This window comes from Atheta coriaria, unplaced genomic scaffold, assembly GCF_025399875.1.
Source record: "Atheta coriaria isolate IRGN ID8LTWV9N9 unplaced genomic scaffold, Caltech_Dcor_3.1 hic_scaffold_13_pilon, whole genome shotgun sequence".
In the NCBI taxonomy this organism is placed as follows: Eukaryota; Metazoa; Arthropoda; class Insecta; order Coleoptera; family Staphylinidae; genus Dalotia; species Dalotia coriaria.
In genome coordinates, this window is record NW_027045455.1 from 1,128,827 (window position 1) to 1,139,704 (window position 10,878).

General features: G+C 36.5%; 6 protein-coding genes across 11 annotated transcripts; 4 read left to right on the forward strand and 2 right to left on the reverse strand.

Annotated features, from left to right (window-relative positions):
* The first annotated feature begins 171 nt into the window (after positions 1–171).
* On the forward strand, positions 172–1,530 carry LOC135801835 (small ribosomal subunit protein eS7). Its single transcript, XM_065315359.1, has 4 exons — positions 172–315; positions 789–950; positions 1,016–1,348; positions 1,413–1,530. The coding sequence occupies exons 2-4, from the start codon at positions 789–791 to the stop codon at positions 1,488–1,490; spliced, it is 573 nt and encodes a 190-aa protein (XP_065171431.1). The 5' UTR covers positions 172–315; the 3' UTR covers positions 1,491–1,530.
* Positions 1,531–1,835: 305 nt separating this feature from the next.
* On the forward strand, positions 1,836–3,253 carry LOC135801795 (proteasome subunit alpha type-4-like). Its single transcript, XM_065315312.1, has 5 exons — positions 1,836–1,975; positions 2,148–2,353; positions 2,436–2,733; positions 2,812–2,935; positions 2,996–3,253. The coding sequence occupies exons 1-5, from the start codon at positions 1,973–1,975 to the stop codon at positions 3,139–3,141; spliced, it is 777 nt and encodes a 258-aa protein (XP_065171384.1). The 5' UTR covers positions 1,836–1,972; the 3' UTR covers positions 3,142–3,253.
* Positions 3,254–3,449: 196 nt separating this feature from the next.
* Naa80 (N-alpha-acetyltransferase 80) lies at positions 3,450–4,987 on the forward strand. 4 transcript variants are annotated; one of them, XM_065315313.1, is made up of 2 exons: positions 3,450–4,057; positions 4,134–4,987. In XM_065315313.1, exons 1-2 carry the CDS (start codon positions 3,925–3,927, stop codon positions 4,700–4,702), a joined length of 702 nt encoding a protein of 233 aa, XP_065171385.1. In that variant the 5' UTR covers positions 3,450–3,924; the 3' UTR covers positions 4,703–4,987. The 4 variants fall into 4 exon arrangements, with proteins under 4 accessions (XP_065171385.1, XP_065171386.1, XP_065171387.1 ...); XM_065315314.1 differs by having other exon boundaries at positions 3,450–3,725; XM_065315315.1 differs by having other exon boundaries at positions 3,450–3,680.
* Positions 4,913–5,914, reverse strand: LOC135801797 (flavin reductase (NADPH)). The gene is made up of 3 exons (XM_065315317.1): positions 5,674–5,914; positions 5,205–5,591; positions 4,913–5,149 (listed from the first exon to the last, which is right to left on the reverse strand). Exons 1-3 carry the CDS (start codon positions 5,744–5,746, stop codon positions 5,004–5,006), a joined length of 606 nt encoding a protein of 201 aa, XP_065171389.1. The 5' UTR covers positions 5,747–5,914; the 3' UTR covers positions 4,913–5,003.
* A 302-nt stretch (positions 5,915–6,216) lies between these two features.
* On the forward strand, positions 6,217–8,891 carry LOC135801836 (zinc finger protein 431-like). Of its 3 annotated transcripts, none has more exons than XM_065315361.1 (4): positions 6,217–7,859; positions 7,926–8,315; positions 8,369–8,568; positions 8,625–8,891. In XM_065315361.1, the coding sequence occupies exons 1-4, from the start codon at positions 6,311–6,313 to the stop codon at positions 8,784–8,786; spliced, it is 2,301 nt and encodes a 766-aa protein (XP_065171433.1). In that variant the 5' UTR covers positions 6,217–6,310; the 3' UTR covers positions 8,787–8,891. The 3 variants fall into 3 exon arrangements, with proteins under 3 accessions (XP_065171433.1, XP_065171432.1, XP_065171434.1); XM_065315362.1 differs by having other exon boundaries at positions 6,219–7,844; XM_065315360.1 differs by having other exon boundaries at positions 6,217–8,315.
* Positions 8,788–10,583, reverse strand: LOC135801838 (uncharacterized). Its single transcript, XM_065315363.1, has 5 exons — positions 10,109–10,583; positions 9,597–9,912; positions 9,403–9,546; positions 9,116–9,344; positions 8,788–9,044 (listed from the first exon to the last, which is right to left on the reverse strand). Exons 1-5 carry the CDS (start codon positions 10,173–10,175, stop codon positions 8,883–8,885), a joined length of 918 nt encoding a protein of 305 aa, XP_065171435.1. The 5' UTR covers positions 10,176–10,583; the 3' UTR covers positions 8,788–8,882.
* Between the last annotated feature and the right edge of the window lie 295 nt (positions 10,584–10,878).

The following is a 10,878-nucleotide window of genomic DNA, read 5'->3' on the forward strand; positions in this document are numbered from 1 at the left end:
TGGTCGTACTCACCGAGTTAGTGACTTTTACCCCACACTTAATATTACCAGAAAAACAAATGTAAACATACAAATTTTAAGTTATATACTGAATTAACTACATGTTATAAATTGTTGTTTATTTATATTTTATTAATTATCGTAAATTAGGACAATACTTCAACAATATTTTGCGGATATTATTACATAGCTTTAAATTTGAACGTCTTAGTTACAATATAGGTGCATTTAGTTTGTTAGGTTGGCAACAGTGCTTACTTGACGGCGAGCGTGCTCGCAGCGAACTCTTCCTTCCTTTTTTCAAGACACAACAAGGTACACGTTTTGTTTCCAAGTTTCTCGACAAAAATATTGAAAAATAAGCGTGTTAAAGTGTACAAAAGCGAAAAATATCAATTGGGCCGTCATCAGCGTTAGTTCCTCTGTGCTGTGCGTCGATTTTAATGCCGGATGGTGTTATTTTCTTAGCTAGATTTCAAGATAGAGTGACTTGTCGGCTGGATATTTTCTGGCTCCGTAGTCGGTGTTGTTTTCGTGCATTCTTAGCCAATTCGGTGTTTTCATAAATTAGTAGTGCAATTTCAGCTGCAATATATTACTGTAAGATTAAATAATAGTTCTTCGTGTTCATCACAAAATTTTTATGAGAGTAATTTAATTTAAAGGAATAGTTTTGCCCAGTTGAGGTTATAGCGCCTTGTACATTTTTACATGTGAAAGTGTCTATTAGGATATTAGCAGATTTGAGTAAGTTTAATCATGTTATTAATTATTGTTGGGATTTGCAGATGTCGTCGAAGATTATTAAGCCTGGAGGCGCTGAGCCTGACAACTTTGAAACACAAGTTGCTCAGGCCCTCCTTGAGCTGGAGATGAACTCTGACTTGAAAGCACAGCTTAGGGAATTGCATATTACAAAAGCTAAAGAAATTGAGCTGAATAATAAGAAAGTAAGTGTTTTGTTTTTTTGTTAATTGGTTGCATATCTAAAGGTCTATTTTTTTTATTATTGCAGTCAATCATTATTTATGTACCGAAGCCGAAATTGAAGCAATTCCAAAAGGTGCAGACGCGTTTGGTGCGCGAGCTGGAGAAGAAGTTCAGCGGCAAACACGTTGTGTTCGTTGGCGAGCGCAAAATTCTCCCCAAGCCCACACGTAAGACGCGCACCAAGAACAAGCAGAAGCGCCCGCGCTCCCGCACCTTGACTGCCGTCTACGATGCGATCTTGGAGGATTTGGTATACCCAGCTGAGATTGTGGGTAAACGCATCCGCGTGAAGTTGGACGGCTCGCAGCTGATCAAGGTCCATCTGGACAAAAATCAGCAGACCACAATTGAACACAAGGTACTACTTTCTGTTCTCTATTATTTAAATGACGTTTTGTTAATAAAAAAATTATCTCTTCTAGGTGGACACATTCGCAGCCGTTTACAAGAAACTTACAGGAAGGGAAGTTACCTTCGAATTTCCTGAACACTATTTGTAAGAGTAAAGAATAAATAATGAATAAACATCATTAATTATTATTTGTATGTTATGATTTTGTAAAACAAAGCTTGCTTAAGAAATTTGTGGCTACACCAATTTTCTTTTGACCTGGTTCTAACACTTCTTTTGGAAGTGCTGCAAAATATACTCTCTTTATTTTATGATTTTTCTTAATACTGCGCGAGTTCACTACATCAAATTACAATATCATCTATCTGTTAATTTATTCTCTTTCTGAGGATTTTAGACTATTTTATTTAATGGATAAATCAGATTTTTAATATTAATTAAAAATGTTAGCAATGCAAGTACTGGTTTGTTTCAATTTATGCAACCAACATTACATCTAGAGCAGCGCCATCTTCGTAACCAGAAAACTTGGAATATCATTCCGTTCTCATTCGGCGATTCATTGTTGCTTTGCCGTTGCCGACCGATAATATTTGTTACAAGTGTTAGATTTCTACTTAATTTAACAAAATGGTACGTTTATTTATAGTATTTTCTCAATTATTACACCAAACTTTATTATACAGCATTAGCTTAGTTTATTCATCCATTAAAGTGATACATTTCTTGTTTTGCCGCATCTAAGGTTATGTGTTCAATCAAATGCAATGTCATCTTAACAAATTTTTGTATTTCTCTTCTCTAGGCAAGACGTTATGATACCAGAACGACAATCTTTTCGCCCGAAGGGCGTCTCTATCAAGTGGAGTACGCCATGGAGGCCATCAGCCATGCAGGTACCTGCTTAGGTATTCTGGCAAATGATGGAATTCTGCTGGCAGCAGAAAGGAGGAACACCAACAAACTCTTGGATGAAGTGTTTTCATCAGAGAAAATCTATAAACTAAATGAGTAAGAATTATAAATGAATAGTTGCCATGAAAAAATGTTGCTATATTATTATAAATAATATTAATATAATGTTTGAAATTAGGGACATGGTGTGCAGTGTTGCTGGAATCACATCAGATGCAAATGTGCTCACTAATGAGTTGCGTTTAATCGGCCAGCGTTATTTGTTACAATATGGAGAATCTATTCCCTGTGAACAGCTGGTTTCTTGGTTGTGTGATGTGAAGCAAGCCTACACTCAATATGGTGGCAAACGGCCGTTCGGCGTATCTATCTTGTACATGGGATGGGACAAACATTATGGCTACCAACTCTATCAGTCTGACCCAAGTGGAAACTACAGTGGATGGAAAGCAACTTGTATTGGAAACAACAGTTCTGTAAGACCTCATTATAACTTAAGCAAATAAGTTTATTAGTTTTATTAAACAAATAAAAATAAATTTAATTTCTTACAGGCTGCAGTTTCAAGCCTAAAGCAGGAATACAAAGAAAATGAAACTACTTTGAAAGATGCCAAATCTTTGGCTGTTAAAGTATTGAGCAAAACTTTGGACATGACTAAGTTGACAGCAGAGAAAGGTAAAACAACTAATGGATCAACTCTAAAACTAACGATTATCTAATAATCTGAACTTTCAGTTGAAATGGCAACGTTGAGTCGCGTAAACAATAAAACCGTCATTCATATTTTGACGAATAAAGAAGTTGAGCAGTTGATCGCCGAATTTGAGAAGTCCGAAGCGGAAGCCGAAGCACAGAAGAAGGAGAAGCAGCATCCAAAATAAGCTGCTGATTAATTATTTTTTTCTACAACCTATTGATTATCTTATAATTGTAATTATGATGGTATCAAGCAAGGACCTTTAATAATACTTGAAAATATCTTTAAAACATGAAGCGGATTTTAATTAATTTAATAAAGTAAGTTGCTATTTGCAAGTCGTGAATTAAAAATTGGCGTAATTCTGCCAATATACATTTTTGGATGTCATATTACAAACAATTATTTCATTCTTCATTTGATATTCGGCATTTTTGTTCAGTAAGTCTTCTTTTTTATAATTTTTACTGGCAACTATTAAAAGACTAGTTTTCTGAGAAATGTAAACAAAATCAATATTTTTTTTATTTAGGCCATTATTAATTTTCTTGAGAGTATTTTTTATTTATACTCAAGTTACAAATGTTTACATTACAGAGTATGGTAGTTTTATTTTTAGTTTTTCAATTTGCTCGTCCGTGCAACAAACGCGCCAAGCTTCATTTTTAGTAGTGTTTAGTAGACCAGCAGCCAGCAATAGCAATGTGAAAATATTTAGGTTAGGTAAACCGAATAATTTTTATTATTCATGATTATTCAACAATCCAAGTAATAATTTGTTTTTAAAATAACAATTTTTCTCCACTGTCAAATGCAAACAATCCAAATTTCAGTATAATGCATTAACCCTTTTGGACAGTGCTACAAATTGAAGCAGAATTCACATTTGCACTAATTTTCAATAAAATGGTTTTCAATTATCATTATCACAAGTAAATGAATCTAAGTAATACGCGAATGTAAAATTATGAGTGTCCCTATGTATTTTCCGTGTTTAGTTGTCCAAAATCTTATGAAAAAGCTAATTGTTGACACTAAACGCTATCAATCCCAACAATATGGTTTCAAACCAAGTTTTAAAATTAACTATGGACTTGATGGTTTGTTCTGATTTATAACTAACTGCACAGCTTCTTAAAGCGTCCTTAACTAATTTAGAATTACTTTTGGTTTCAGCCATGCAAGTGGTTGCACTACATCATTATCCAGAGTTAGTTGATCAGTGCTGTGATTTGGTGAATTCTGAATGGAAGCGCAGCCGGACTGCGAGGATGCGGAGCTTTGAGAGCTCCTGTGACAAGCTACCCACGAATTTAGTCCTTGTGCAAGAAGCAAATGTCATTGGTCACTCAAAACTTTCAGTAATTCCATCCATGCCAGATGCATGCTTTCTGGAATCAGTTGTTATTGACAAGGAGTTAAGAGGCAAAGGATATGGAAAATATTTGATGAATCGGATTGAGGAGCATTGCCGAAGAATAGGTTTGCGCATGATATTTTTATCAACCAAAGACAAAATGGAATTTTATGAGAAATTAGGCTATGATATGTGTGCCCCGGTTTCGATATATGGACAATATGTTCGAACGCAAATGCCAAGTTCTGTTAGACCAATGCCGCCAAATATAGGTAAAAACGGAAGTGCGGCGGCACCGCAACCTGCACCACCGCCACCTCCTCCTCCACCGGAATTATACAATGGTGCAGATCCCAAAAAGAAGAATTTTATGAGTAAGGTGTTGTGATGAACAATGTTTGTCTTTTTGCACAGTTACTTAATACCGTCTCCTGTCAAGTACAATTAGCACATCCACAGACTTCAAAATGACTTGTTAAGCCCTCTGGCATGTTCTTTGATCACAAGAAACAGAAAATTGTTAATTGTTTAGATTTGTGGAAAATCAAGGGTCTAATATGGTGTCGCTGTCAAATTTGCGTTTAAGTGCTTATACGTATTGTTTTAATACAAATTTACTTTTATTTTAAAGTTAATAAAATTTGCATACACTAAAAATGCAGATTTGCCGATATATTATACAAAAACAATTAATTTTTACTCATAATGCCACACACTTTTTCATAATACTCTGGTTTGGACAAGCTATCAATCAGGAATTCACCAAGGTCATATTTACTTACAACTCTGCCTGGTGACTTATCAAATTCGATTATGTAGCCAGATTTTGGTTGGTCTGAAAAAAGTCTTATAATGACACAAAACCATATTTGATTTCATAAATTATTTACCTGCAATGTGCGGCGGTAACACGCAAATGTATTTCAAACCAGACCCTTTGGCAATATCAAACTCGCGCTGATGATCAGCATTCAACTCTTTGAATACCGGCGGAACTTTGTCGACATCATAGAAGAGGAAAGCAGACAAACAAACAGATACAACAGGAACATTGTGGTGCTTCATGGCATTGACAATGTTCTGCATGCCTACACTCAAATCAGTCGTCGCTTTCAAGTCGTTGTTTGTCCCGAGAACGACAGCAACCGCGTCCATTCCCTCGACGGCTTTAAGCACGTCCGCATCGTTTAAAACATTACCCACGACGATTTCCACGCGTGATCTCAGGTTATCAGGAACTTTTGCCGGATCTCTGACAAATGCACGGACAGTTAAGCCTGGTGTATTGAAACAATTGAAATCAATTGGGTTAATTGAACTTTTATTGAATTAATTATTTTAAAATTTTAAAAAACGTACCTTTTTCTACAGCTGCCTTTAGGGCACATAAGCCGGTCATGCCGGTGGCACCAAAAATAGCAATATTAGACATTATAATTGATACTGGAATGTACTATGCAATTCAATACGAGATTGATTAAAATAATGCAAGTAATGCGCGTAGTGTCATGTAATATACTGTGCGTAGTAAGGATAATACGTGACTGTCTGTGCATACAATCTATGTCCGTCACGTTGGGAGCAGTTGGGAGACGTTCGGGAGCACTTCATGCTTCATTTAACAAAACAATTGAATGTTGCAATTGATTTAGTACTTGTTTTAGCAACTTCTATTGAAGATGGCGCTAGTAGTACCAAAATGAACATTTTTACGATTAAACTTGTTTACATCGGTTCTTGTGTTTATCACAGACCTTGGTGATACGATGCGAATATTTATTTATCATCTTAGTGTGTTCACGTGAGTACAATTCTTTTACTCTACTATTAATTCTTCTGTGCATGCTTGTTTAGCGTAAAATATTTACAGAATATAAACATAGCAGGCCATGTTTTTCTTTTGTCATGACAACCAGGAAACTTGTTGATTTTCAGCTTTTATTTTAAAACTTGATACTTCATTTAAATCAAACGTGTTTCCTGTCAAAGTAGCAGTATGGTGCAGGGCTGTTTTGATGCACGTGAAAATAAATCGCAATATCAAGTAGTTCAGATGAGTCGCATAGAATGCGCCTACCTATTAAAAGTGCATCGCATTCCGGATGTATCCGAATTATGCACGGCCGTAGTTCTTTCCGTAGATCATCGATCGCATCAAGCGATTAGTCGCGTTCCAGTCAGTCCGGATTTCACACAAGATGACGTCAAACCATCCCAGATATTGGTTCAGGATCAGACTGAGGACATCTTTCTTAGATTTCCGAAAAAAATCAACCAAATTAACTTCAAAGATTCTTCCGTGCGTGTAATACGCGTCGGTGACGTTGACACCCTCCATCTTTTAAATGAAGTGCGCGATCCTAGTGACGAACAACAAAATGAAGATTATTATGGTGAACTTTTGGGTAAAAGTCGTGAATCCAAAGTGCCGAATATTCCGTTGATGATACGATGCCAAAACTGTGACACTAACTTTCCCACGAAGTATCAATTTCAACGCCATCAATGTGAATTCAACGCTGATAAAGTAGTGCTAAAGCCAAATGTTGATGCAAGAGATGTGGGTAAAGGATTGCGAATGAAGTTTGAGTGCAAAACTTGCGGGAAACTTTTTGTAAGTAAAAATAATCTTGAACGGCACCTGACCAGTCATGATGAAGACAATGTTAACATCTGTGAGTATTGTAATAAACAATTTGTTAGCGAGAATCGCTTAAGAATTCATAAGGAGAATCATTGTAAGAAAACTGGGGATATTAGTAAATTTTATCGAAGCGATGTTACGGTTTGGAGATGCATCAAATGTTACCAAGTGTTTTCATCTGATACATATGCATGTACACATGCAGAAACATGTAAGGATCTTATAACTGATCCGGTAGCCATTAAAAACGCAAATGAAGATATTGCTGAGGTGATGGATGTGAAGGGGGAACCCAAGGCGGCCATTTTAAGTCAGTATGTTGATAAAGTGCGCACGGAATTGCTGTTGCAGTGTGAGTTTTGTAATCGTACATATGCCAATAAGAAATCGTTGCTATGGCATCAGGATACACATACAACTGCTGTCAATTACAATTGCGTTGTTTGTGATCAAAATTTTGAGTCTTACACGTCCGCTGCCAAACACTGGCTGACGGATTGCACAAATGAAGCGAATTTATTTTTTCTACCAAAGTTGATTTTCTGCAAATGCTGCAATCGTACATTTAAATCCCATGAAGTTTTGTACTTGCATAAAATCAAAAAGAAGCATTACACACCCAAGAAACATACTGACGAAAATGATTTTCAAGTCGAACCGAAAATTGAGATTAAACCGATCAAAAAAGATGTGGATGTTGGCAGTATGAAATCAGGTAGTAATTCTTCCATCAACAATGAAGAGGTTAATAGTGATTCTGGGCCAATTAAAAAAATAAAAACTGAAGAAGAAATAAAAACTCATGAAAATGCTGAAAATGGAAAAACTACGATTATTCAACTCATTGAAGGTGTTTTGGGATCTAGTAAAGTAGAAAAAAACGAAGGTACGGATTGTCCAAGTGAGAATTTTGATGATGACGAAGACGGTGATAATTTAGAAGATGACGATAAATCTAACGTTTTAGTTAAATCCGAAATCAATAGCGAAGTTAGCCTGGGCGTGTCAGATGACGCTACCGAGGAGCCGAAACAAAAGAAGCGCGGCCGCAAGCGAAAAGCAACGTCTCAGAATAGCAAATCAAAGAAGTATATGATTGAGGTAGCCCAAGGATACAAGTATCAATGCGAGCGTTGCGTGGCGTTGTTTAGCAACGTGATGGAGCTGGAGGTTCATCGCAACAAGAAACATCCGGCCAACTATAAATGTGAGGAGTGCGATCAAGTGGTGCATAGCTCCAAGGCATTGATGATCCACAGTCGGGCGCATCAAAGTCTCAAACCGTATGTGTGTGAGATTTGTAAGCGGTGCTATTCGCAGACGTCGCATTTATGGCAACATATGCGCTTTCACCAAGGTACAAATATTTTACTTTTAAAGGAAAATGGTGAAAATGGTATTTTGTTGTAGGTATAAAACCATTTGCTTGCCCACATGAAGGATGTGAAGCGCGGTATACAATACGCCCGGATCTCAAGGATCACATTCGAAAGGTCCACACTCGTGAGCGACCTTTCAAGTGCACTGTTTGTGATAAGTGCTTTCTCACTGGCTCGGTGTATTATCAGCATCGACTTATTCATACAAACGACCGAAGATATGCTTGTGATGTAATTATACAAAACGTTAACCTTATTTTTGTGCTATGCTTTTTTTTTGTTAATAGATTTGTGAGAAGAGATTTTTCCGTGCGGACGCTTTGAATAATCACCGACGGATTCATACAGATGAACGGCCGTATCCGTGTATGGTGTGTGGACGCAACTTCCGGCAGAAGGGAGATAGGAATAAACATGTGCGCACACAACATCCGGATTTTCATATATAAATTATTTTTTATGTTTTAATCTAGATTTTATTTAAATAAGTTATGTAAAGTTTTAAAGGGAGTCACAGTTTTTATAAAAAATATAAAAAACAATAATTATATAAAGGTTTCAACAGTATCTGACGCATCTGATACTTTGTATGTGTTATCCGTGTGGATTTGGCCAGCAACAAGTTTCTTGTTTGGTTGGATACGGTTGTCATCATCAGAGAAACTGTCTTCACTTACGGAACTTCCGGTATCAACATCTTTCACCACCTATGGAAATTAAATGTTGTGTTAGAATATTAATTGTTTTTTGCTGTTTTTGAACGAAAACTGTTACTTACTGGTTTTAAGTTATATACAACAATGCGAAAGTCAACACCCACTATAATTCGTAAAATCAGCGTGCCAATTAGAACGATCCAGGCTACAAAGACGATGGTTGCAGTGACCTTCAAACTGACAATGTACCTGGATATCCAGACGATGGACGGTTGGAAAATGAGAGTGAAAGTGTTTATGTCTGCATGACATGGGTCCATTGTAGGTATATAACTCATGCTATCACAATCACTATATATAAATAATATAATATTAATTTAAATGGTTATTATACTATTTTAATACATACGATTCTTCTTTCAGTTTGGCATAGATCTGATCTGTAAAATGCGACAAGCCATTTTTTATGTATGCATGTGCTATTCCAATGCAGACTACCATCACACTCGAGAATACGATTGCCCATGGTACCAATTTCCATCCTTCTACATCACTACATTATATTTATTATTAAATGATTTTTTTAGAGAAACATTGACTTACACTGTTCTATTTTTGGCATATCCACCTTTAGGAAAAACGATAACGAATGCCAACATTATCATCGCGACAATCATTGAGAATAAATATGTGCCCCTGGTGTATGAGCACACACTGTCGCTGCCCCAAATGGTGAGCGGATTGTGAAACGAAAAGTTTTCCGGGATTGGTCCGGCTGATTCGTAGGCATTGACATCAGTGAATTTTAAATTTGCGTAAAGAATGCAATTAAATCCGAAAACTTCTATGATACGCATTATGTTCAGCGCTGTTATCAGTGAACATATTGTAGCGGTCAAGAGACATAGTACATGCAACGCTGGAAATAAACAATGTAAGTTTAGAAATGAATATGTTAATGAGATCATCATAATATATATTTCATTATGTGTTATCCATTAGGTTGATAACTTTGTGGTGTAATTTCCATTTTTATCGACATGTTATTGTTGTTGTAATAACTTCATTAACATGCAGGTATTGTTTACATTAATATGTCGATGACTTTTAATTACCTTTCCAGAGAACGGAAATACTCGCTGTGTCTCTTTGGACGATCTGACAATATTGATCCAAAACCATATTTATAATCACAATCACACGCGAAAATGTTTTGAATTTGACACCACAACGATACTAACGACACTAAGTGACATTAATGACACTAACAACATTTAAAACAAACGTAACAACTTTGGTAAACTGTTTTTAGTTGGTTGATAGTGACTTAACTAAATGTTGACTGACGCCGCATGTTGTTTGTTGTTGATTGCTTCGAAGGTATGCCATGTGAAATGTAAAAATAATGATTATCTCATCGCGAGCCGATGGATAATAAGGAGCGTTAACGTTTTGCCGCTTGCATCACGATATTATTACGACATTAGAACGACTGGGAGATCGGCAAAGCCACGCCCGCGCAGTTGTATATATGTGTATTCAGATGCTTCACGCAGTATTTACTCGGCGAGGCGATTACGCATTGAACAGTTGGAAAATATCTAATGCGAGCGAACGCGGAAAGTAGCAAAGTTTTGATGTGGAAAGGCGAGCAACAGCGCACACTGCGTTGCGGTTTGTTGTTAGCAACCGAAATTTCGGTGCCATGGAGTCTCGCATAGCGTCCTTGTGCGTTCTTTTTATGACTGCGTATAAACATAAAAGATTTTACTCATGCAAAGCTAAAATAAGAGTAATAGGAAACGATGTGGGGAATTGAAAAGTTTGCAAAATATAAATTTTATGTGAGAGTTTTACGAAGCGTTATAATTGCATGTGTTTTATA